General features: G+C 39.4%; 1 protein-coding gene across 9 annotated transcripts in view; it reads right to left on the bottom strand.

The window, feature by feature from the left end:
• Positions 1–27,927, bottom strand: part of kidins220b (kinase D-interacting substrate 220b) — a 294,629-nt gene that overhangs the window by 45,844 nt on the left and 220,858 nt on the right. For 8 of the 9 annotated variants that reach the window (XM_078399220.1, XM_078399228.1, XM_078399223.1 and 5 more), the window contains exons 6-14: positions 26,556–26,654; positions 26,015–26,113; positions 23,861–23,959; positions 20,932–21,129; positions 19,606–19,704; positions 17,811–17,909; positions 16,152–16,250; positions 6,422–6,599; positions 392–556 (exon numbers count right to left, since the gene is read on the bottom strand). In XM_078399220.1, the coding sequence (XP_078255346.1) occupies positions 392–556; positions 6,422–6,599; positions 16,152–16,250; positions 17,811–17,909; positions 19,606–19,704; positions 20,932–21,129; positions 23,861–23,959; positions 26,015–26,113; positions 26,556–26,654 (1,135 nt within the window). Of the gene's footprint in view, positions 1–391; positions 557–6,421; positions 6,600–16,151; positions 16,251–17,810; positions 17,910–19,605; positions 19,705–20,931; positions 21,130–23,860; positions 23,960–26,014; positions 26,114–26,555; positions 26,656–27,927 lie in introns of all 9 variants that reach the window. The other variant, XM_078399227.1, reaches the window with a different exon arrangement.

The following is a 27,927-nucleotide window of genomic DNA, read 5'->3' as shown; positions in this document are numbered from 1 at the left end:
AAAGGTAAATCTACAATGCACTCCTTACTAAAATGTAGTGCACAGACTACACATAACACCTCAGGGTTGGCCATGCTTTTGTGTAATATAATCTTTGATTATCTCCTGCAGATTCTAGATGAGCAGAAGTATTTCCAGACTTTGTACAATACTTGTAAATGATCAAGCTGAAGGTAAAATATTAACATGGCAAACACAGAAAGGTAGAATGACATGTCATTCAGCTCCACACATTACAAAAAAAAACCTGACAAGAGTGTTGAAAGTAGAACAAATATTTTAAAATATATCATCTCAATGATTTGAAGAATGACAGAAATTACATTTGTGGAGGTTGGAAGTGTAAGTTTATGAAACACTAAACTTCAGTAAAAGAACCATCGCTGTTTACCTTCAAGTTTTTTCAGAAGAAATGATTTTCCACTTCCCCATTGGGCATAAAGTCCAACGCAAATAGGTGGCTGCATTGTTGGCTCGCTTAGGATGTCTGCCAATGCACTACTATACAGATCATAACCAAGCATATCTCCATCCGTCTCAGAAGGTGAGAGATGTCCTGCGATTGTTTGAAAAAGTATTTTTTAAACCAGAATATATAGTATCAAATAAATTGACGTATCATACCGATATCAAAAAGCGCAGTGATCAGTGAACAATATCAATCAGTCTGTAGACATTTAACAAGAAAAGATGGACTATAGAGAAAAGAAACAGTTACAATAGCAAGAGGTTGAAGGAAAATACATGGGGTGGCTGGAGGGTAAAATAAATGAAAGTTAGGAAATTTAAACTTTACAGAAGAAAATGACGTAGGCCATCAAGAAATAGCTTACCGTACCACAAATAATAAAAGCCACAGACCCCAACAAAACACAAAATACTGGGGGAACTCAGCAAATCAGGCAATATCTATGGTGGGAATGGACAGATGACATTTCGGGGCGAGCAACGCCTGCCCATTCCCTCCACAGTTGCTGACTGGCCCACAGCGTTCCCCCAGCGCTTTTCTGTTCAAGTTTCCAGCATTCGCAGTTACTGTACTTCAGTTCACTGTACTTCAGTTCACTGTACCTCAGTTCACATGGCAATAAATTAAACTAACAAAAGAGACAGTCCACCTTCACATGTAGTAAGATGTGGACAATATTCAGCCTTAGTTTGGTAAATAACAATCTTTCCTTATAGGTTTCAGGCAATAATAGCAGAGAATGTCATATATTAAATCAGGAAGCATGAAACAGAGATAATTTTCAGTTCATTGACTCTTCCAGTTTCCGTGCATGAGTTTATTGACCTGAAACATCGACTGTTTCTTTCTCATTAAATGCTGTCTTAATCTGATGAGTATTTCAGGCACTATTTTGTTTCAGTGATTCTCAATAGATTTTTCCTATTTTTATGAAAAGGACAGGCACGTGCTTGTTTTATTGTTGAACTACAATAGTTTGGCTCAGGGATCAGATCGTTTGGACGAACTATTTATCAGCATCTTTACATGGTATATCTTCAGACCTCCTGCAATTTTAATAATTGTTGGCAATATTGACAGATGATCATTACTAATGCTTAACAAATGTAAGAAAGATTTCAAGGCTGCTGGGACATGTGCAAAATAAAAATCCAGACTGAAATTAGAAAGGCAATGAGGGTGCATGAAAAACTATTGGTAGATATAATCAAAAATTGTGTTATTGGCAGATAAAATCAAAAATCCAAAAAGAAACCTCTACGTATTGTTTCTACTAAGCACCAATATGGAGCCTATTTTGCATGTCTTCAAAGGAGGGTTTAGGTGTGGAGGTAAATACTAACACACATAAAAACAAAAAAATGTGAAGTATTGGAAATTATAAACAAAAAGAATATCCAAGAATCTTTAAAAGTGGATAGATTGCCAAACCATGGTTAAAATACATCTCAGAGGAGAAAAGGTGCAAGCTCTAATGATCATTTTTGAAATCCTTTGGGCTATTGGCACAGAGGAGGAGAGGATCTGTCCTGCTTCATGAAATATAAATCATATAGTTATCTAAAAAGATGTCATTCAGCATCATGCTTTAGCTGCATATTCTGCAGCCTTGGCGTAGTAGTGGTGAATAGACTGCACATTTAGTAAGGGTGGATGAAATATCAACCATGTTGGATGACGATGATCTTCACGGATATCGATGGAACTACCAATCAGGCCAATTGAATACTCACCTGACATGCAACTTCGAGATGGAGCAGGCAGTGGGGAAATCAAGGAGCAAATCATTCTAACTTGCTCTTGTGACCATAGTATTTATATGGCTGGTCAATGCAAGTTTCTTGTTATCAGCAAATGCAAGGTTGTTGATGGTAGATGTGTTGTTGGTAATGCTGCTTATTGTGACAAGGTGGTGGTGACTTTTGGAGATTGTCATTGCCTGGGATTGTGGAATATGAACATTACTTGCCATCTAATCTGCCCAAGATTGCTCAGATCTTGCTTCATGCAGCACACTATTTCATGATCTGAGAAGCTGCAGAAGGAACCAAACCCCATGCAGTGAATGAATACCTTAATTTGTGTTCTTCTGATGAAGTTCAAGGTAGAGGTAGTTGTGATGACAACAGTGAAAACACATCACTATGGAGCTGGAGACACTAGGAACTACAGGTATTGGAAGATAGACACAAAATGCTGAAATCAGCGGGACAGGCAGAGAGATATAGAACAAATTAATGAAAGATATGCAAAAAAGTAACGATGATAAAGGAAGCAGGTCATTGGTAGCTGTTTGCTAGGTGAGAATGAGAAGCTGATGCAACTTGGGTGGGGGAGGGATGGAGAGGGAATGCAGGGGTTACTTGCAGGTAAGAGAAATCAATATTCATACCACTGGGTTGTAATCTGCCCAAGCGAAATATGAGATGCTGTTCCCCCAATTTGCATTTAGCCTCACTCTGACAAAAGGTCAGTGTGGGAATGGGAAGGGGAATTAAAGTTTTTGGCAACGGGGAGATCAGTTAACCAGCATCTGCAGTTCCTTCCTACAGAAATTGGAATATTGAATAAAACACAAAGTGCCGAAGAAGGGTCCCAATCTGAATGTTAACTATCCATTTTCATTCCACAAATGTCCATGACCTGTTGAGTTCCTCTCGTACCTTATGTATTTCCATAAGGAACTGATGTAGCAGTATCCTGGTGTGGAAATGGTTAATTTCCAAAAATCATGACCTTCTAGTTATACATGTTATCAAGGGGAGAGTTTACTCATTTCCTATTGATTTCAATTTTACTAAAGCCCTTTAATTCCACAGTGTGTTAATGCTGTCTTGATATTTAAGGAAGTTCACTCATAGCTAACCACTGGAATTCATGTCTGCGATGCGTTCTGGAGCCAAATTTCCTGCTATTGAAATTAAGCATTATAAGCAATGAAAAGTTGTTCTACCCAAACCAAGCCAATCCCCAGAACTGTATGCATTGTCTGTAAGTGCATAATTCATAGGGAGTTCTTAGATCGTAATAGAATAGCAGTATACAGACACACACTCACTCTTACTTCCTCTCTCTCCCTCTTTTTCTTGTTTCCCCCACCTTACTCCTCCCCTGTAGCTGCAGACAACATTTCTGTTTTTACTTATTTCATTGCAGATAAAATTGTCCGTTTCTCACCTCCCTTTCTGTTACCGCTACCGCCTTCTCTTCCACATTTTTCTCTTCTTCCTCTGACTGGAGTAAGTGAAGGTTTGACCTGGCTTTCTAAGATATCTTAGAACTAATAACAAATCAGTCAACTAGGAGATTTAATGAATTCTCTTTATTATCCATTCAAGACTCCATTGCCTGGTCTTTCTGGAGTTTACAGACATCTCGTGGCTCTGTTGTTTATCTATTCTGTTTTTTAAGCCTCCTGTTCTGACCTGGTTAATGATCATGAAGTACTCTATTTATTTGCTGAAAATTATAAAGTAAAACAACTTTTAAAATACAAAGCAAACAAAAAAACCACTACGGAAACAAGTATCCTTAGCTGTATCCTCAAATGCATTACCATTATGTCAAGGGGGTGGGGATAGAGAATGCTCAAAAAACTATCTTTTTAAAATTTTGTCCCATGTTTTTCCCACTATTGAGATCATATTGCAGATAAAAATATTAAATCCAGATCCATTCATTTAAATAGAGTTGAAACTAAAATAAGATGATAAACATCCAAAATGTCCAAAAGCATACAGAAATTGCAATGATAGTCAATTTATAAGAAACCATTTTATTTCCTTGGAGATCTATGAAATCAATGGACAGACTGAGTTAATATCAAAAGGCAACTAAAGCACTCTCAAAGTTTTCTTCATGCGTTTTACTTCTTAGTAAATAACAGCTGATTTGGATAAATGTTTGAATTACATTTTGCTCTGTTAACCACCCAAGAGAAACCAAAGGCCACATACTAAGTTTAATTTAGTTATTATCAACTGTGAATTATCATAAAGGGAATGACACAATATTTTTAGGTTTAAGATTAAGAAAATTTACCAGAGTGCTGTCTGGATTAGGGGGCATTAGATACAAGGCGAGGTTGGACAAATGGACTGTTTTCTCAGGATGCCAGAGGTTGAGGGGTGATCTGATAGAAGTATATGTATATTTTTACAATACTGGGGAGATTTTGAGAAATAAGATTATTATTCATGTTTTAGACCAATACACTGCTCTTAACAAAAATCTACCCATCATGTGAAACCTTCTAAATAACAGATATAAATTAGATAACTTTAAGACGATCTACCCATCATGTGAAACCTTATAAATAACAGATATAAATTAGATAACTTTAAGACCGAAAGTCAAAAACCTTTTTCATGACAGACACATTTCATCATTTTACCACCATTTTGGACACCAAAAATGTGACATAAAAACTCTGCCACATTTAGTCTTGAATATTTAATTCATAAACCATAGGGCCCCTCATACATACACGTTTTGATAATGATCTAGGGAAATATCTTCATCAATACCAGGAGAAAAATACAGTAACATGTCTGGTATTCCGCCTGGCAAAGATCCGGTCAAAGAACGGTCGTTGTGCTTGGTGTCCATTGTTACGACCGTTTACGGGGTCAGTACCTCCGTAAGTTAAACTACGGAGGCTCCAAACCTCTACTGCTTTTCACAAACCCCAACGAGGTATCCCATGGTAGTAGTGATTTTGGGGTGAGTTAATTTTTTTTCTCTTATATTCAAATTTAATATATCAAAAACATCGTGGTGTCAAAAACACAACGACTGTTTATGATATATTTTCGGACTTTTTTAAATCAATTAAAAAAATTTGGGGAGCATAAATTGGTCATCAAAACTATGAAGCTGAGCCAATCTTCAGTTTGGCAAAACAATGTCTCTTGACCTTTCGTACGGACCAAGTCGCTAACTTAATTCCTTCGTGTCAACGTCCGGAAGCTCCACAACGACCGTGACAGAGACAAAAAACATCAGACCCATGTCAGCTACAAAGCTGTACAGTGTCTGTGTGAATATAAACTTTCTCCTGCAGTCCCTGAACATGAAATGCCTTCAAATAGGTCACAACAACAGTATGTAGAACAAGGTATCTATCTTTAATTCGGGTTTAATCAAAAAGTGGTCCTTAATGGATTACCAGAACAATACAAAACTAACTTTTCACTGCACATTCGTCTGATGCAAGACAAATAAAATAAACTCTAAGACATTCAACAGGGCTTGGCAACCTCAGAAGCTGCCTGGAATTCTGTATGTACAATCACCTGAATTTCCTTCTTTGCTGGTCTACGTATTAACAAGAAGCTGAAAGCAGGGACAGGAATGGAAAACTGACCAGAAGGTGTCAAGATCCAAAGTTCAAGTTTACCAACATATTCTGGCAGATCCACTTCTGTGCATAGTTACGATACTCGCAACAAGAGGAGGAAGATTAACGATTCAAACATCCATTACTTATTAGACTGGCAGTCTCTCAAAACATGGGGAGATTCTCAGAAAGCAGCTGAATAATGTAAATTTGGTGTAGTCCAAAGTCTCAGTCGCTACCTGCTTTCTTTTTGTCAGTTGCAGGCATTATGGTTTCTCCCAATTTGTCTATCAAAATAATTTACCATTTAGAATTATTGATTAGGCACAGCCAAAGAGAATATATTTAAGAATCGCAAGTGAATAAAATATCACTAAATAGCAATCCAGAATTTTAATGTTTTTCCCTCCTCCCATAATCTTAATAAAGATTTTTGTCGTTGACATTGGCTTACTTAGCAACCATCAGTTGCAGAGCATCTTCATCTATACACCACAGCACTGTTCCAGGCACTAACCAGAACTATTGGAGAAGTAAAATAATTTAAATTAACCAATTCTAATATTTTCCTTTTATATATCTAACTACTGCACATAACCAAGCAAAATTCTTACTTGATCCAAATATCTGGGTCAAAATGCTTTTCTGATGGCTGCAATCTATGTTGTATGGAGTTTCGCCAGCTTTGTTAGGGCGGTATAGAAGTCGTCCATCTTTAGGATTTCTCAGGAGCAGTTCTGCCAATTTTCTACTTCGTCCACGGATCGCAATGTGAAGTGGAGTGTCCCCTTTCTGAAACCATTGGCATTGAAATATTTTCAAATCATATGTTTTCATTTAAACAGTTTAACATAAAGATATTCAGAAAACAGCAAAACTGAAACAATTCAGTGTGGAGTTGTTTGTAAATTCAAATAGTTTGGCATCCAGCTCCCCTTTCGGTCCAGATTCTGAGCCAGAAGTCCAGAGTGCAAGCCGAGTTTGTGGCCAGAATTAGAGATGAAGCTGGGAATACCAGGTGTCAGGAACATCGGTGGGTTAGCAGCAGGAGCTGCAGTACTTATACATTTCAGCTTGTTTTAGAAAGATGTACAAAATGTACAAACTGAAACTCACCAGTTTTATTTTAAACTCCCTTTAAACTCACCAGTCTCAGTTTCTCACTTTAAACAAAGCAAAGTCTCATTCACCCTTATTTCTCTACAACCCCTGAACTTATTCTTTCTCCCATACCCATCCATTCTGCTTTGAGTCTTTTTTTTGTTGCCATTAATGTGTAATATGCAGTAGTCAATTAATCTGCCAGCACATCAGTGGAACATGGGAGGAAACTTGAGAAAACCATTCAGTCACTACGAGAATCTGCAACTCTGCAGATAGTACCCAAGGTCAGGAGTGAGCATGGATGGGTCACTGAAGCTGGGAGGCCACTCAGTTCTCAATAAATTGTTCAACATCCAGTCACTAAAAATTACATGTAGATTATTTCAAAATACTTTCCCAAATATGGATTTGTGTTAAAAGGTAATCATAATAATAGACAAGCAATGAACTGCAGATGTTGGTTTACTAAAAGAGCCATTAACTGCTGTAGTAACTCAGCGGGTCAGGCAGCATCGCTGGAGAAGATGGACAGTGTTCTCCAGAGATGCGGCCTGACCCATTGAGTTATTCCAGCACTTTGTATCTCTTTTTAGCAAAATAATAGAATTGGGCAGAGCCAACATGGATTTATTAATTGGTTAAGATAAATCATTTTTGACAAATACATCAGTTCATTTGCTTACAAGGAAATTTGGAGAATACTTTACAAAGAGCACTGGTGGTATTCTTCTAGTGCCTTGAAGTGCAAATAGTCCAAGTCTCAGAAGTATATAGGAGGATAGGGATCACTTTGAATTAATTTGTTGTTCCAAAGAAATTGTCATTTCCAAATATTGTGGTCTCCATTTCTATAACATGGTTCTTAATGCAAGTTTGCTGAGCAAGAACTTAATTTATGTTGGTTTTAATAGAGAGTAAATTACCAGTAAACGCCTATTGCATCATTCAACCACAATTAACTTACTCAATAAGAGCACCAGCAATCTGCCCCCTTTCCTTCAGGAAATCTCCATGCACCAAACTGGATTCTCTGTGAAATGAACTCCCCTATATTCTCTCCCAAATAATACCCTTGCATGGTCAAAATCTAGATACACTCAAGTCTCAGATTTTTATCCAAGCTCTGTTTCTCCATCTATTGTGAGTAAAAATTTCTAATCGCACCCAGTTTCCCACTTGGCAGGTCACCTTCTGGAAAGTTCAGAACAGCTATCTACAAACCCCACATTAGCACATTCTTCTTGCAAAGGAATCAAAATGACATCCTCTTTCACTGTCCCCGCAAATAATCCAAAGCCCACTGCATTCAAATTTAACCTTCCTACAATTAACTGCCACTCACCAAAAAAATGTCTAGTATTGAAGAATACATCAGGAGCATAATTTAAAGTCTGCCTGCTTTAAAGTTGGCAAAAGAAGAATAATTTAAATGAAGACCGAGTGGACAAGGACAAGACCCGGCGGACTGCGGCCAAATGCAAGACTGAGTTACTCCAGCACTTTCTTTTTTGTAAATCTGCTTTGCAATTCCTTGTTTCTACATGTTATAACTGAAGCCTAGAGGAAGCCAAGAGGTTACTAGTAAAGAAAAACTAGGCTTGTAAAGACTAGGCTTGTATTCACTGGAGTTTAGAAGGATGAGAGGGGATCTTAAAGAAACATATAAAATTATAAAAGGACTGGACAAGCTAGATGCAGGAAAATGTTCCCAATGTTGGGCAAGTCCAGAACCAGGGGGCACAGTCTTAGAATAAAGGGGAGGCCATTTAAAAATGAGGTGAGAAAAACCTTTTTCACCCAGAGAGTTGTGAATTTGTGGAATTCTCTGCCACACAGGGCAGTGGAAGCCAAATCACTGGATGGATTTAAGAGAGAGTTAGATAGAGCTCTAAGGGCTAGTGGAATCAAGGGATATGGGGAGAAGGCAGGCACGGGGCATTGATTGGGGACGATCAGCTATGATCACAATGAATGGCGGTGCTGGCTCGAAGTGCCGACTGGCCCCCTCCTGCACTTATTTTCTATGTTTCTATGAAGCAATGAATAGATAAAAGTTCATTAACCTCTGGTGGAGGATCTGTAGCTGCACAAACAATGAGTTAACCATAAATAAAATTAAAATGAGCAGTGTCAGAACTGAGTTACTATATACCAAAAATGGAGTAGATCATGAATAATCAGCCACTAATTTCTGCTCATACAATGTTATAGACTACAAGTTTTTAAAAAATCTTCCAGAATAAAAAATATATACGAAACAAAGACTGTGCAAAAACTCACAATACTTTATACATTCAATAGTGTCATACTCAGTAGTGTTTGCACCCAAGAATGATCAGCCATGATCACATTGAATGGCGGTGCTGGCTCGAAGGGCCGAATGGCCTCCTCCTGCACCTATTGTCTATAAGAGACATAAAATGCTGGAATAACTCAACGGGACAGGCAGCATCTCCGAAGAGGTGGAATGGGTTACATTTTGGGTCTAAAGAAGGGTCTTTGGTTTAAACCAGCATCTGCAGTTCCTTCCTACAGTGTTTGCACCTATGTTTAAACAAAGTATTCTTGCCACTCATGTGGCCTCCTGCGGTGATATTCCTTCCCTCATTTGGGGGGTGTCTGCACTGGACCCTGTCTGCACATTCCCCAATGTGCAGCAGTGGAAGGACCCCAGACTGTGGTCCTCCCCCACCGAGCCTTGGCGTTGGCTGCACCAAGCTTCAGTGCATTCCTCAGCCCTGAAGCGGGCCAGTTGGCAACATTCCCAGACGGACATCTCACTCTTGTGGGAGACCACCAGGTTTTGAGCAGGCCAAAGAGCATCTTTCACTGAGTTCATGTTCTTCCAGCAGCAATTGAAGTCCATCCCCAAATGTGCTCTTGGGAACAGTGTGCAGATCAGTGGGTCATCTGTTACGGAGTAGTTTGAGATGATCCGTGACGAGGTCCCTGGCATCCTTCTCCAGATCCTCTTTGCAAATTCACACAATGCGAAGAAGTGGACAACCATTTCCTCTCCATCGTAACTGCGATGATATGAATGCAAGAAAGGCTCTGGATAAGAGCGATAGGGGAGCTCCGGTTTTTTAAAAATGTAAATATTACCGACAATTGTCCGCTTCATTAACAAAAAGACTGGGAAATGAAGCGTGGCCAGTAGGGGCAACATGGAATGTGGAAACTATTAAAAAAGCCAAACAGTTGATATGGGAACGAGAGGCGGGGAAAGGTGGAAAAAAAATAATGGAAAAAGATCGGAGAAAGAAAAATTAAGCGCTGAAAAAGGTCGTACAGTATTGGTAGTTAAAAAACAACCGGTTAAGAAAAATACCTCCGGAGATCCCTTGTCTGGCATAGCGACCATGTTTATAGGATAGCTCTTAAGGATAGCGGAGTCAGGGGGTATGGGGAGAAGGCAGGAACGGGGTACTGATTGAGAATGATCAGCCATGATCACATTGAATGGTGTTGCTGGCTCGAAGGGCCGAATGGCCTACTCCTGCACCTATTGTCTATATGGAGGAGGATGACGAGGACGAACAAGAAGCAAAAAAGAAAAGAACACAGGACACCCGACCCCAACACAAACATCCATCACAGTGACTCCAAACACCCCCTCACTGTGATGGAGGCAACAAAACTTCCCCTCTCTTCCCCCCGCACCCACGGACAGGCAGCTCGACCCCTACCGAGGCAACCGACACGCACAGCCCCCGCAAGGGGATGGAAGGCCCCGCGGCCGAGCCGCCCCGGGCACCGAAACGTCCCGCGGCCACACCGGGCGATGTTAAGTCCAACGGCCGAGCCGCACCGGGCACTGAAACGTCCCGCGGCCGAACAGCGCTGACGATGTTAAGTCCAGCGGCCAAGCCGCACCGGGCATTGAAACGTCCCGCGGCCGAGCCGCACCGGGCACTGAAACGTCCCGCGGCCACACCGGGCACTGAAACGTCCCGCGGCCACACCGGGCGATGTTAAGTCCAGCGGCCAAGCCGCACCGGGCACTGAAACGTCCCGCGGCCGAGCCGCACCGGGCACTGAAACGTCCCGCGGCCGCACCGGGCGATGTTAAGTCCAGCGGCCGAGCCGCACCGGGCACTGAAACGTCCCGCGGCCGAGCTGCGCCGGCAATGTTAAGGCCCGCAGCCGAGCCGCACCGGGCACTGAAACGTCCCGCAGCCGAGCTGCGCCGGCAATGTTAAGGCCCGCAGCCGAGCCGCACCGGGCACTGAAACGTCCCGCAGCCGAGCTGCGCCGGCAATGTTAAGGCCCGCAGCCGAGCCGCACCGGGCACTGAAACGTCCCGCAGCCGAGCTGCGCCGGCAATGTTAAGGCCCGCAGCCGAGCCGCGCCCCGGGGAAGAGACCTAATAAAATAAAGGTTTCCCCCCGCCCCACCCCCCCACCCCACCCCACACCCCCACCACACACCCCCACCACACATACACAGCCAAAAACAGAAACAAAAACCATCCCAACACCGACACAAACAAAAAAAAAAGAAAAAAAGACAACAGACTGCCAGAGAGCCGCAGCCGTTAGGCGCAGCCAACTACATCAAGCAACTCTCCCTCCTGGCATCCGCAAATGCACCCCAACAGTTTCCCTAACTCCCATGCAAGAAGAAGCATTCACCAAACTTAAGGCTGCCCCAGCGGCCGCCCCCGCTATTGGCCACCCACTCTACAACCGGCCTTTCCAACTGTATGTCACTATTATCCAAAATTCTGCTTCGGCCGAGCTTACCCAATATCATGGTGATGTGCAACGCCCGGTTGCTTACTTCTCAGTCCGTCTAGATTTTACCAGGACTGCATGCAGCTGTTACTGTGTCTTGTGTTCTTTTTTTTTCTATGACTGCTATGTAGTTTCGTTCGGTACTTCGGTACCGAACGACAAATAAAGCTCTGTTATACCTGTTACAATATTACCCTGCACCAGCAGGTGGCAGTATACACCACTCATTGCGTTGCAGCCCTGCTTAACACAGGACCGACTAAACATTTGACTCAAGCCCAATAAGGCTGCGATGAAGTTACCCTCCTGAGCAACCCGTACCTTACCTTCCATCATTGCACCACCATTAATCCTTCAGCATTTCTTGCAGAACCGCCCAAACATCGCAAAGAGCTACTTCATGACTGTGCGTGGGCAAATGAACTATTAACCACAGTCTGACAGGACCTACAGGATACTCCACTCAAACAGGCAGACTGCAATTGGTTTGTGGATGGATCCTCTCTGATTCCCGAAAATGGACACTGAACCTCGGGCTATGCGATAGTTGCAGACAATGGGGCCATAATAGAAGGTCGGTTCCAAATCGGTCTCTTCGCCCAGCAGACAGAACTTTAAGCTCTCACTGCGGTGTGCATTCTGGGCCAACAAAAAGACACTTAACGTCTATACTGACTTTCAATATGCCTTCGGCGTTGCCCACGATTTTAGAGCCCTCTGGCAGCATAGAGGCTTTTTAACGTCACCCCTATTAAAAACTCCCTTTATGTGACGAATCTGTTACAGGACCAAACTCTCCCGCATCGATTAGCCATTATTAAATGTAGTGCACACATGGGAGGCCCAGATGAGGTTTCTAAAGGAAAGCCCCTCGCCGACGCCACTGCTCGCACGTCGGCCTCCCACGCCCTTAATATTATCCCCTCTGAACAAAGAGTTCTTACAAACAGAACGGCTCTGTCCAACATGGGTGAAGTTAAGTTAATGCAGGGGGACACCTCTGCAAAAAGATCTTAGGAAACAAAAGGGCTGTGCCATTGATACCCCAACGGGCCTCTGGCTCACCCCTCTTGGACAAGTTTGTGTTACTGATGCATTTTACCTATACTGTTAACCTACATACACTCTCTTACTCATGCTGGAAAGGGGGAATCCCGTTGGTGGCCATCCTTTTTAACAGAACTGAGGATTGGGCAGCTTCCTGTTTCCTAAATGGGGCGCAGAGTCTTTAAGGGATGATACATTCCCCCATTCAAATCAGGATGGAAAGCAACCGAAACTAGAGCCCAGAAAATTCCACGGCTGAGACTAACTACTTCCTACCCAGAAAGAAAGGCTAATGCCATCTGCTATTGTAATAACAAAGGGAGCGGGGTGTTTCTGGGAAACAGCTCCTGTGACACCTTGGGTATGTTTGATCCTCCAAGACCTCTAAATGGGACTTATTTGGTGTGTGGTTCGTGGGCTTACCATTGGTTACCAGGAATGCCACCTGGTGACATGTGATTGTGGAAAAGGCCCAAGCCATGGCGTGGCTGTTGTTATCAGGCCTACGTAGTCCCCCACATGTGAATGTTGCCACAGCTGACTGAGTTATTCTTTCCCTTGCGGGCTAAACGAGGCATATCTAAATCAGAGCAATTCTGGATGATTGCCTACCTATCCTACGGGATAGTTTGTGCCTCCCGAGAATTGATATCTATGGCCTCGACAATGGGGAAATTGGCTAATGACACTGCGGAGGCCTTAGACGATACACAGGCGGCTCTCTTATCCATGACAGCTGAGATGGTTGCACTCCGCGCTGTAGCCCTACAAAATCATATGGCACTGGATTTTATTCTGGCCGAGGAAGGAGGGACCTGTGCTATAATAGGACGGGAATGTTGTACTTTTGTTCCTGACGAGACCTCTAATATCACAAACTTAGTTGCCCACATATTTCAGGAGGTCAATAAAATCAAGACGATTGGAAGCCAGATGCATGGCTATTATGGTGAGGGCAGCTTGTAGCTATTCAGCTGGTTAGGTGGTCTCTGAGGGTCCATAGCGCATTACGGTTTAATTTTTCTACTAGTAATTGCTTTGATATTTGTAATACAGTGTATCCGACCAATTTGTGTTTTGCGGGGACTTTAATTGTTATCATGTTATGATAAAAGGAGGGAATGAAAGAGTTAAAGTAATTATAAAAGAAACAGGTCACAAAATGGATGCCTGCTTCTTCTTTGCACGTTGTAAATTGCTTAGCTAAGCAGAAAGGGGGTGAGCTGTGTTTAACCTTGGGAAGTACAGCACGTACTTTACTAAAAAAACTGACCTTTAGTTGGCTTTGCTAAAAAATATAAGCTGAGATTGCTTTATTAATAAAAATAAAAGCTGACCTACTGATGATTTTTTAATACCTTATATGGACATGGTCTTATTTCCTTTACTACCTTGCATGGACACGATGCGAGTTGTGTCACATCATTCACTGATAAGATAAAGATATAACTAAACCGCTTTGTCCTTTGCTTTCTGGAGTGGGACACGAGGTGAGCTCTGTGGGTGTCTGAAGCCATCCGGTCGGTGCAGACCTCCCCACTCCCGCCTGGCGTAATAAATTTACTGTTTTACCACTAACTTTGTTGCATTGTTGTCTTTTTACCCTTGCGGAACCCTTGAAATAATGTTCATGTCTCAGGGAACCCCTACATAAAAATTCGTCACGTACAGCTCCTGTCCACTGACCACTAAAGGCTGTTTCACACTGGCGGCGTCTCGACATCACTAAATATATTCCCTATGATTATTATACTTTTAAATGACATAACAGGTTGAAGACTATTATAATAACCAAGAATTATCCAAGAATATGCCGTACGTGTATAATAAAATTACAAATATGAAATTAAACACCAAAATGACTCAAAAATCCATTTACATATGATTAGCAAGGATGGGCATTTCTGCTCTACATTAGTTCTAGTCCTGGTGAAAACAAACCCACATATGACCACTAATTACAGTAATTTAGAGTATAATGTCATCTTGCTTATTGAAGTACATATTGAAGTACTTGTTGAAGTAAATTCGCACATAAATTGATAATCAGCCCAAAAAGGTGGCAATTGGCTTTTCTGCTGTTTTTTATATTTTAACGACGTCTTAATTAATTAATATAGTTCTATAATCTTGCACTTAAATTTAATATTTACTCATTACAGTTCCACCACTGATTTTCTGGCACTCTTGGTTCCAGAAAAATCAGAAAATGTTTTATCCATTTTACCTGACCAAAGGAGGTCACGGCCTCCGGTAGGGCTACAACGGTACCGGAACGGTCCACCTACGCTGCTGGGGGGGGGGGGGGGCGAGATACCGGGATACATGTGCTGGCTCCAGCTGGGCTGAAGTTCCAGAGCCCCAGCCACAGGTTGCAAATTCAACCCACCGATCAGCCATGGAAGTCCCGATGAGGTTGAGATTGGCTGCCTTGCCCAGCCTGGGTGTCACATTTTTGGGGAGACTTCCAGGGCGGGGGGATTTCTTGCGGAACCTCCAGTGACCTCTAGCGGCCGAATTGACAAATTGGCCATGGAAGTCCCGATGAGGTCGAGATTGGCTGCCTTGCCCAGCCTAGGTGCCACATTTTCGGGGAGACTTCCAGGGCGCGGGGGATTTCTCGCAGAACCCCTAGCGACCTCTAGCGGAACACGGGGAACCCCGGTTGAGAAACGCTGGTCTAGAGAAAACAAACTTTATCAGCGGACCGTGGCCTGCAGGGGGCACTGTTGAGCTGGCCCATGCTCTGAGGACCCAGCGGACCGTGGCCTGGAAGTGGAGCCTGCCGAGCCGCTGCTGCTTGTCCTCCGAAGGCCGAAGGAAGAGGAAGCCAGCGATGACAACAAAGGTAATGGGAGACAACCGAGGCCAGTGGGAGAGAAGAGGGTACTGGGGTCTGGCCTACCACGCAGCGAAGGTCGGTTGCGGGAGGCCCTTCCTCAAGTCAAGTCAAGTCAAATTTATTTGTCACATACACATACTCGATGTGCAGTGAAATGAAAGTGACAATGCCTGCGGGTTGTGCACAAAGGTGGACGGGCGAGGAGAGGACGTCAGTTCCTGGTCAACCAAGGAAGGCAAAGGGAAGCCTTCAGCAGCCTGGGGCTTGCCTGAAATAGGCACCGCTCATATCTGTAACGTGGACTGAACATGGAAAATTACGCCAAAACATGACGTCTGTTGTATGCAGGCTCAGTAGACCATCTCTGTACAATTGTTAATCGGGGATGGAATGGCAATACTCTACTGGACTATTTGTAAAAAAAAAAGAATTTCACTGTGTGTTTGCATTTCGTGACAATAAAGCCCTATTGAACCATTGAATTGAAGCATTGAAGTTCCATACAATATTTCCAGTGGATGTTTAAATAGCTCTATCTCAGCTAGTGAAAATAGCTGAACTTTACTGCAACATTGATGGTTCATTTATCAAATTATGTACAAAGACAGTTGTTACCTTATCTGCTGCAGAGACTTTAGCACCTTTGTCCAATAAAAGTTCAACTATCTCAATGTTCCGCATTTTGGTTGCTTTAATGAGAGGAGTCTCACCATCCTGAAAATGGAGAAGAACCGTTTGTTAGTTTTAGTATCAGCACAGAAGTATTCTGCAGCTTAACAAATAAAGTCATTCTGTTTGATCACAATATTGCCATAAAACAAGCTTTTGGGGGAGTTTATAGCAATTCTCAAGGATTCTGCTCTAAATAATTTACCTTCAACCAATATTCCCAAAGGTTGAAAAATTTTGGGGAATAATTGAATAAATTAATTCCAGTTTACAAAGTTTTAATTTACAAAATATCAAAATACCGCAGATGACATGAACATTTCAATAACAAAATTGTGATGACTAGTACCATTATAAATATTAGTATTAAGCAAAAAAAAACAATTTTTCCAGCTAATATATGTCGTTAACATACAGTGCTCTCAGGCAAGGTGCAAAAGAAGCTAAATGCAAGTAAAGCTTCTTTTACTCTTCTTGCAATTTAAAAATCTTTCCACAAGGCTGCATCATTCAATGTCCTTATCAGTTCTCCTGTGCTTTGATTGTCACTTAACATCAGAATGAAAGGAAAACTGAATCAATAAAAACTAGATCAAAACTTAACTGACTTATTTATTCAGGGCAATTAAAGACAGCAGAGAAAAATGGATTTCACCAAGAGAAAGAAATAGGTCAAACCTAAATGAAAGAACACAAATCTTGTATGTATCCAGTTAATTGAATTCATCATGCAGGTTTATTTGTTGATAATAACACAGATAAACGTTTAGGTTATAACAGTAAAGTGAAGAAACCAGGACCGAGTAAACAAGATAAACAGTGCATTTCCTTTTCAAATCTGTTTTATGGACAGAAATGAACTGAAGCACAAAGACAAATAAATTTGACTTGACTTGAGTAGGAGGATGGAGCGGAGAACACTGAATTCAAAGACATTAAATATACCAGGAGAAATTAAGAAATTGAAAATGTATTACATTCATAGCAGAGAAATGTACAAAATAGTGCACACATTAAAAGGAAGAGTCCAAACCTATTTGATCTCTTTTTTTGAACAAGATAAGTTAATTGGAAGCCACTAACACTACTTACATTGGGAGAAAAACTGGACATTTCTGTGAGTCATTTAATAAGTAATAAATGTGCGATTGCAGTAATTTCACAACAGGTTATGGGGAAGATAATGAAGTTGGCATTTTCATGAAACTGTTGATGGAGCAGCTTATATTGGTCAGCAACATGTGCCCATTCACAAAATAACTTTTTACTGCAAAGAGTTCCATATTAATAAAAAAGTGAATACATATTGTTAAGCAAAATCTGCTATGTGAATATTCTAAAAATAACCTATTGAACAATCCCATAAGTTACATAACCTAATGCAATGACAAAGGCCTCACAAGTGGAAACACAAACAAGCAATTTAAATCTGCTAATATCATTTAAGTTATTGAGCTGAGATAGTGAAAGAGTAACAATTGGGAAAGAGGCCTAATGAGTAAAGTTCTCTTCAGGGAATAAGAGGCAAAAACAGCGACAAACTATCAAAATAAAATATTAACGTTATTTAATACTATAATAGATCTGGTAAGTATTTACTCATACCTTGATGCAGATTTCTGTGTCAGGGTTGCATTGAAGAATATCCCTTACTATTGTTGCATTTCCTTTCTCCACAGCCCAGTAGAGAGCAGTTTTATTATCCTAAAAACATTGTCAGAAGAAATGTTAACAACAATTTAATTAAAACTCATAATTATGCAATATTCACTTTGTTGAAAACGTGATCAAAAGGGCTTCTGATTTTCTTAGGATTAAGCAACTTAATATTCAATTTAAAACTATACACACAAGAGACTGCAGATGCTGAAATCTGAAGCAACAAACAATTTGTGGTGGAACTCAGCCGGTTGAGTGGCATCTGTTGGGGGAACAGGACTATCTTGATGCAGAGTTTTGGTCTGAAACATTGACAGTTCTTTTCTCCCCACAGATGCTGCTTGACCCGCTGAATTCCTATGGCAGATTATTTGTCGCTTCAATTTTAAAGTGTTAACCTTAGCTCGGTGGCATTATAGCCTCCTGAAAATAAAATGGCTGTGCTTTTCAAACCTCATTGCAGAGTCTGGAGCACATCTTCTAGACTGATTTCTGCAACTAAAATATTTACGCATTATTCTACACAGTAAAAATAAATAGTCTCAGTATCTCTTGTAGAGTTTGCAGGTCATTATTACTGGGAAAGATGGTATTTGGTCATTAATACAATGCTGTTTGTGAAAACTTGTGTCCAATTTGAGCATCGATTTTTGTTCCTACATTACATCAGTAATTACTCTCCAGATGCAATGTACTGCCAATGAAGTGCAAATAAATGCTTTGGGATTATTCTTTGCTCATCAGTGTCAGACATCCCATAAAAATTTCAATCAAAGAGTTCCATCTATGATTCAAATATCACTGTGTTTGCTGCAGGAAGTAAAATAAAGAAATAAATAAACTTTTACGTTTAAATTGCTATTATTCTCACGAGGTCACTAGACGTGTTGACAAACTTATTTTTTCTTGATTTTCCATGAATCAACAACACAAGAAAAAGTTGAATGAGGGTGATTATTTATCAATTTTGGAGGTACATTGATGCAGCTAGTGGAGCTGCTACCTCACAACTCCAGTATTCCAGATTCAATCCTGACTTCCTGTGTTGTCTGCGTAGAGTTTGCACATAGGTTTCTTCTGGAAACTCGCGTTTGCTCCCACATCCCAAAGACATGCATGTCGGTACTGGAAATTGCCCGTACTACGTAAGTGTGCAGTACAATTTGAGAGAGGGGAGAAGATGATGATGAGAAAGTGGGGAAAACAAAATTGGATTGGCATAAGATTAATGTAAATGGATGTCGGTACATCCTCAGTGGGCCAAAGGGATGGACCCTTTGTTGTTTGATTACGATTCTCATTATATTCCATTCCACTGACTAGAAACAGTTCACCTATCACTGGTTCCACCCAACACGTTTGAATTTTATATTGTACCTTAAAACAGCAATTCATCGGTGAACAGGGAAAGCACTTTAATATCTGTCAGTATCTATTCTTTATATATAAACTGAGACTAAGTTTATTAGTAAACTAAATATATTACTTTGACAGAAATAACTGCTTAAGTAATTCCTAGTCGCCGATGAAATCCAGGATATTTTCTTTGGTTCACATTCCAGTATTTAACCACGATCCATTGCGTTATAGAGAATATTTTCCTCCATGTGTTAGTACCAATATTGTTGCACAGAGCATGTGATCAGCAGTCTACTGTCATGATCTCCAATTTTATGTAAAACCTGTTCCCTTTAATATTTTTTATTATCCCTTTATTATCCAGATCAACATTTAGACTTACTGTTCCTTTAATATCTATGTCAGCATACTTCTGAAGTAGAGCCCTCACGATCTCCATATGACCACCTTTAACAGCGCCAATTAGTACAGTATCTCCACTCTGAAATAAAATGCATGTGAAAATTCTCCCAGAAACAATGCTCAACGATGAGTATTAGAATAGAAAGGCAAAACTTGAACTCGTAAAGAATTCCAGTGTAAAGGGTCAAGCTGAAGATGGGCAATACACATTTAAACCTTTTAACATAATGTATATGGTGATAGGTGGCGTAGTAGCAGTTAGTAAAGCTGCTATGCACCAGCTCAAGTGATCCAGTTTCAATCTTAATATCCTGTGCTGTTCATGTGGAGTTGCATTCTTTGACACAATGTGGCTTTGTTTTGGATGCTCCGATTTCCTCCCACATGCCAAAAGTGTGAGTTTTTAGATTAATTGGCCACTATAACCGCTTCTAGTGTGTAGGAAGATGGTATATTCTGGGAAAGATTGATGGGGCTTTTGGGATAGTAAAATGGGTTCGTATAGAATTATTGAAAATGAGTACTTGGTGGTTGATGCAGGGCCAAAGGGCCTGCACTTCTCAGTGACTTGTGATAACTAAACTTACTTGCCTTAGGCTATTGCTATTGGTTTATTAGTGCCATGTTTACGAAGATATAGTGAAAATGTGGTAGATTGGAAGACTAAGTTTGGCCTTAGAATGTGCAAGAGTCTGATGACAAGGGGGAAGAAGCAGTTCTTGAATCTGTGGTAGGTGAATTCAAGCTTTTATATTGTCTGTTCAACGGGAGAGGAGAGAAAAGGGAATGGCCTGAGTGTGACTGGTCCTCGATTATGTTGGCTGCTTCCCAAGGCAACTTGAAGTATAGATGGAGTCAAAGGGGGATCAAAAATTCGTTTGCTTGACTGATTGGGTTGTATTCATAATTCCTTGCAAATCCTTGAAGTGTCAGGCAGAACAATTGGGCCATTGAAAGATGTGAACAAATCTAGTCAGTTTGCTTGGGAAGAGACAAGGAGGAAAAAAAAGTTTAAAATTAAGACATTCTAAGATTTTAAAATGGTTACAGTTTCTGTTAGCAGAAAGCTTCAATAATGATGAATCAAAAATGTAAAAGGACTAAATTATAATCTAATTCACAAAGAAAAAAATTCTTTCCACACACCTCGAAACAATAAATTACGAGTTACAGCAGCTGTAAAATGTACAATCCACACTTTTTCTAAGATTTATAACTTCAAATTAAAATGTATCCTGATGTGGTTAACTGCAATTAAAAAATTCTGAAAACATTCTACTATGGAAATAAAATAGAAAATACAAACCCTGTCAGGGATGTTGACATACGTGCCAGCATCTAAAAGGTCCTGAACAATCTCTATGTGACCTTCCTTCGCGGCAATCATCAAAGCTGTATTTCCATCTTTATCAGTCAAATTGACATTTGGATTACGATTTAGCAATTCCTTTACTTCTTCGGTATAGCCACCTTTAACAGCCACTATTAAAGCTGTCATGGAGTTCTACAAAAAGATGTGGATGAAGAAAGCTTAATTAAAAAATAATAAGTTTTCTCATGACTTTAATTTGTCTACAATATAGTCTCTTCCTTCAGAGGAGACGGCCAATACTTCAGTTATCTTAGATTTTATCTCATCATGCACAATGAGTGAAGAGTAAGCACAATCTTTAGGTTAATCAGGGTGAAGAAGAGTAACCAAACAGAGTAACCGAACAGATAAATTTATACATTACAATGAACTTCTGAGGAATTGGGCAAGTTGAGGTGCAGTGAACACAAGGGGAATGTGGCAAGTACAGATGGATATTAATAAACTCATACAGTCTGTGAGTAATTACCAAACTATATTCCATGAAGGAAATGGTGAGGCAATGCATTTTGAAGGAATGAAACGGAAAGTTACATAGTTTTTGCAGATTAAGTGATAAATCTGAGTGTAAAAACACAGAAATAAATTAAGCAGCAGCAAAGTAGGGAAGAATTGAGGAAAATACAAACATTAAAATGGTATGGAAGCTTAGTTAGACCATACTTGAGGCACCACATACAATTTTAGTTTCCCTTTCAATGACGAATGACAATTAAAAAAAGGTCTAGTATTCAGTAAGAAAGATTGAACAGGTCCTGGCCTCTTTGTCCCCAGAAAGGATTTAGTGGGAGGGGGGAACCTGACAGAAGTCTAAGACCCTGAAAAGATTTGATGGGATAGATACAGAGGATAAGTTGTCACTTGTGGCCAAAATCAAAATTAAATATATAATCACTAATAACAGAAAATTCTGGATGAAGTTATTTTACAAGTGATTGCTTAGAATCTAGAACCAGACAACACATTCTAGTTGAAGTAAATAACAACAGTACATTTAAGAGTAAGTTATAACACAGATGGGATGTATATGTAGAGTAGGTGAAGACTTATTGAACATCTAAATTAGATTGACATTGGCTCAATTGGCATGTTTCTGTTCTGTAACAATTTTCTAATACCTATTAATAGTATCTAAAAATAGTTTTGTGAAACCCTTATTTATGCAAAAGTCACCCTTGCTATCTCTGGTATTCAATGAGGTTACACTTCGTTAAGTTCCTACTAATGATTGAAATATGTTAAATTGAAGATAAAACCAATTAGATAGCAATCAACAAGACACAGAATAACAATCTGCTGGAGGAACAAAGCAGGGCTGGTAGGGGAATGGACTGACCATATTTCTTCATCATCTATTCATTTCCTTCCATACATCTGCCTGCTCCACTAACTTCCTCCAGCAGATTTTTTTTTGTGCTCACAATTCCAGTATTTGCAGTCTTTTCTGCATCAATCAGCGTGACTACAGATATTATGAAGCTGGACTACAATAGGGGGAGGAACTGCATACTCATGGGAGGCAACACAAAAGTGATGGGCTAAAGATTGAACCAATAGATAGCCGGGCAGAAAATAAGTGAACATTAGAAGGTGTGGAGTATTATTGATTTGCAAAACACAATTTAAAATATTAAGCATAGGTGAACAAAAATGGCAAAATCAATTGAGAAACGACTTGCCAGAAGCTTTGAAAGTGCCGTGTGAAAATGTGAAAATGGGTAAAAACCAGCTTGGAATTTGTTAGGATGAAGAAGATTTAAATAATATGATAATATTAAATTTAACTGACAAGAAGATTGCCATTGTTTCTTTTTAATTGGGAAAAGCTGCAGGAGCACAAAATCATAAGAAATAATTTGATGCATGTTTCCTGAATTGTCCGTACCAGAACCGTTCTTCAAAGCTCACTTAGGTCCCAAGATTTCAACGGGGATGTGGGGCAGGGAGTTGTGGAAAGTTGTGGTAATGCTAGATGGGGGGAAAATAATGCCAAAACACATGTTTGACCACATCACCGTACAAGTTCAGCATCCTCCTGCCTTTGCAATTTGCAAAAGTGGAGAACTGATGAAGAAAACTGTAAAGATTTTTTTTAAAGGAATTCTGTTACATTGCACACATATATAGGGTAAATAAATGTGTATATTGCAACATATGATAGAACAATTAGCTTGCCTGGTAGAGCTGTTTTGAAAAGGGGTTTTTTTCAATAAAGGGCAGAAGTGAAAGGGACGGAAAAAGGAAATCAAGCAGGAGGTAAATGCCTCAATGATAATGACTGTAAAAATATTAACTTTTCCTGATGCCAATAAACTCACAGAAACCTTACAAAACCATTCAAACACAGGAATAACTTTTGTAAGAGTAATCTGCAATTTGAAATCCATGCAGAAATAATGTTACTTGCTGTGACAATATTTTAATTTAAGTTTAAAGTATATCTCCCCACTGAAGACGTTCCAACGTTATGTTTGTGTGAAATGTAATCACTTCATCAAATTTACCATTCTGAAAAAATTAAGGCAAAATTCCAATACCTGCATCTTTATCATTTAAAATGTACTTAAAATAACTAAATATAAGCATCATATCAAGTGGAAAAACTTTTCAACCAAGTTAGAATATCAAATCTTAAGAGTTAATGATTAAATGCATTATGTAAAACTAAGCACATATTTTGAACTTAAATGCATATCAAGGCTTTATCTAAATGCACTTGCAGGATTTTTCAGTGCAAAAATTTGAGAGCATTTCATTATACATCAAAAATATGAACTTATAATACATTATTTGATCCTATGCAAATTTCCAAACACATTTTAAATATATTTTACATGAAACAACCACCATTACAAATACATACCGCTCCTTCTTGGTCAACATCCGCACCCATTTCCAACAAATGCTTCACACACTCAAGATGACCCTTTCTGGCAGCCCATATTAATGGAGTTGTTCCATACTAAAAAAAATAAACATTTTTGCAAATATACTTCAATATTCTCAATTGTATTATTTCAATGGATTCTATAATTTAGACCGTGCAACAGCAAGATGTTCATGACATACAAATATTTGCTTAACGTCTTCATCACCAATAGTACTTCCTTCCTGAAGATATGATTAGATCTCTTACTCACACATGGATAATCACAAATAAAGATGAGATTTGAAGCCATTTACTACAACAACAACAAAAATTGCTATAATTTGTGCCTCAGTCACGGCATGTTACTTTTCATTAAATGAAATTAAATTTACAAACTGCTTCACTCAGTTCTGGCAGAAGTTCTTAGAAAATAAAGATGTTTTGTCAAAATAGTTTTTAGCTATTTATCCAATTATGTTTTACAATTAATGAAAGTGACTATGTTATGTTGCACCTTCTTTATAAACAAACCAATTATTCAACATAAAACTGGATATACACGACCTTTACTTAAATGTTAAAGTTTGACATAAACTACCAGATCATTTAAAAATATATATTTTCTATTTAACAAATCAAATATTTTGGAATGCTCAAATTATCACAAGAAAACAAATCTAACCTATAGTCAGTAGTATCAACCACAAGTATATTATAATCACCAAAAGCAGCTGAGGAGGCCGTCAATGGATATTTTTAAGGCAGAGATAGATTCTTGATTAGCACGGGTGTCAGGGGTTATGGGGAGAAAGCAGGTAATGGAGTTAAGAGGGAAAGATAGATCAGCCATGATTGAATGGTGAAATAGACTTGATGGGCCGAATGGCCTAATTCTCCTCCGATCAGTTATGAACTTTGTCAGTACTAAATTAGTTGAAAAGATGAATCATTTATATTATAAGACACTTGTCATTCATCCAATTAAATTTGCCTCAACTTAATGCAGCGTTATTCCAGATTGGTGAGCACTTAACTCAGAAAAGTGAAAATATATTACGTAATAATCAATTTATATTTACATAAACCACAGAGTACTGAAATTTAAGATACTCCGTAGTAGTTGGAAAATAAAAATAAAACGCTGACATGATACTTCCTTGTGGTCTATAAATTAAAAACAATCCATAGTTTGACTACTCAAACATTAGACATTACTCAGACATTACTACTCAGCAGCAGACATCTTTCAGACTGCAAATCACCTAGAATAACAAACAAGCTCTGATTATGTTGGGACAGTCAAACAGAGTCAAATTGCTTCAGGCAAATGGTCTGCAATTTTTTTTAAAAACTTAATATTTACTGCAGTTTGCTTCCACTTCTTTGAGCAGTTTAATTAATTGTCAGATGGTTGACTCCACTAATTAATTTCACAACACTATTTTGAATGTAAACATTAAAACAAAAATGAAACGCCCCAGCACTGATTGGAGACAGAAATAGGCTGTTTTGGCAACAAATTTAAAATTGAAAGGAATTAAATCTAAATACATCTAAATACTATGTTTTGTATTCTATAAAACTATTATAGAATGGTGATCTGCAGTGAACAAAAGCCTATGTAGATAAGAAAACAATATTAACAGTCATGCACTTTCCCTTAATGAAAAATACTCAATGGCAATTTGATCTCATCGAAGGCTATTTCCTTAAGTTACAAAAGAACTTTTGTTCCATTGGAGTACAGTTTTGACACATTAGAGCTTCACCATCAGATGGATCTAGCCTTCTGACCAATAGGCCACTTGCTGAGTCTCTGCTCCACCAGATTTAAAGAGAAGATTTTCTGAGAAGCTTGCTGCAGAATAAGTATACAGACAACCTTTCAGCTGACAGCAAAAGAAAGAACTTTTAATTTTTCAAATTTTGGATCTATTCTATTAGATATGCGGAGCTAATTATCTACAAAAAAACTTAGAAAGAGTAAAATGTAAAACAAAAGAAAAATGTTACAAATACATTAGTGTGGCTTCCATATATAAATCCTATTATCTGGATTTTCTCTTTTGATCAAATGGGGAAGATTAAATTTTTGTTACATTCCAATGCACAAACTAATATTAAGGGTTTAAGATATTACATACTTACTTTGTCAGAACAGTTAACTTTGGCACCATGCTGCAGAAGTAGTTTAACAATTTCATGATGTCCTCGTCCAGCTGCCCAAATTATAGGGTAAACACTGTACTGTTGATTAAAGCAAACCATTGATTAAATGACGTTTTTGAAATATATTAAGAAAAACACAGTATAAGAATACAATTTCTTATATGTTTCTTATATTTCTTATGAGAGGAAACATAAATATTCATCAAATGTTTAAAATGTGCTGAAATAAATCAATACCAAAAATTAGCACATCAGATTGCTTGCAGTGCCAAAACCATTAATACTAAATTACTATTAAAAATAATATTACCAAGATTCACAGGGCAATGTTTAACAGCAATTAACATTATTTGGAAAGTAATAAAGAGATCGCAATGTTTTGTAACTGATCATACACAGGAGCGCCTTGATCAATAATGTGTAAACTCAGATCATGGGGGGCACGGTTTGCAAGTGAAGCGTAACATGTACAAGCCTGAAAATCAAATACACTGAAGAGAATGGCTCTCGAGGTACTCACCTGTCCAGTAATATTTGGGTTTGCACCTTTCTCAAGAAGCAGTCTTGAAATTTCTACATGACCTTTGTACGCTGCCCACATCAGAGAAGTCCAGCCGCCCTGTAACACCCGATGCAAATTTAAAGCAGCTTATAAAATGATAAAGGTATTTTTCTACTCTGCCATTACCCAAGAATTCCATCTAGTCAGAAACAAGTCAGTATTATTACATAAATCTAATCAATATCAGGACAAATATGAAATAAAGTCAGTATCAGAATTCCAAGCATTGTTTCTTTACTCAATGTTTAAAATAATGACCTCAATCATCTGCTCAGTTTAAGTTTTGAATCTGCAATTACTCATTTGAATGACATGCTGCAGATTCACCCAAAACTGCATTTGACTTAGTTTACAAATTTAAGTTTAACACTCTTTACATCAATTGCAATAAGCAATTTGCTGATTTATTAAAAACCCATCATGGATTAAGCAAAAATGCTTGAAATTTGAGATTTGGGATTGACAGAAAAATCTAGAGGTTGAAATTCATGCAAGACCCAAGGTGCCAAACACACAACACAGGAGCCACTGTACTTAGTCAGAGCTGTGCAGCACAGAAACAGGGCCTTTGGTCTATTTCGTTCATGCCAACCTAGTTGCTTATTCTGGCTAGTCCCACTTTCCCACTCCTAGCCCATATCCCTCTAAACCTTTCCTATCAAGTCTCTTTTCAATGTCACATTTATCCCCCCTTCCTCCCCTCATCTCTACCACTTCCTCTGGCAACGCGTCTATATATGCACCACTTTCCACATGGAAAACATGCCCTCAGATCCCTTTTAAATCTTTCTCCTCGCACCTTAAATATCTGCCCTTCAGCCTTCTATGATCCAAGGAAAGAAGTCCAGCCTATCCAGTTTCTCTTAGGGCGGCAGTCGCTGCCTTACAGCGCCAGACACCCAGGTTCAATCCTGACTATGGGTGTTGTCTGTACGGAGTTCGTATGTTCTCCCTGTGACCATGTGGGATTTTGCCAGATGCTCTGGTTTCCTCCTATATTCCGAAGATGTGCAGGGTTATAGGTTCATTGGCCTCTGAGAAATTGCCCCTAGTGTGTGTGATGTGAAACTGGGATACCATTGACTAGTGTATGGGTGATTATTGGCCGGTGCAGACTCGGTGGGACGAAGGGCATGTTTCAACGCTGTATCTTTAAACTAAACTATCCATCTTCTCCTCATAACTCAAACCTTCCAGATATGCCAACGTCCTTGTAAATCTCCTCTGCACTCTTTCCAGTTTAATGACATTCCTTCTATAGCAGTACTCTAAATGTGTCATTATCAACGTCTTGTTCAGCTGTAACTCAACATTCCTACTCCTATACTCA

Source organism: Rhinoraja longicauda, chromosome 5 (genome assembly GCF_053455715.1).
Source record: "Rhinoraja longicauda isolate Sanriku21f chromosome 5, sRhiLon1.1, whole genome shotgun sequence".
Classification (NCBI taxonomy): Eukaryota; Metazoa; Chordata; class Chondrichthyes; order Rajiformes; family Arhynchobatidae; genus Rhinoraja; species Rhinoraja longicauda.
The sequence above is the reverse complement of the archived record's forward strand: the minus strand, read 5'-3'. Positions and strand labels throughout refer to the sequence as shown.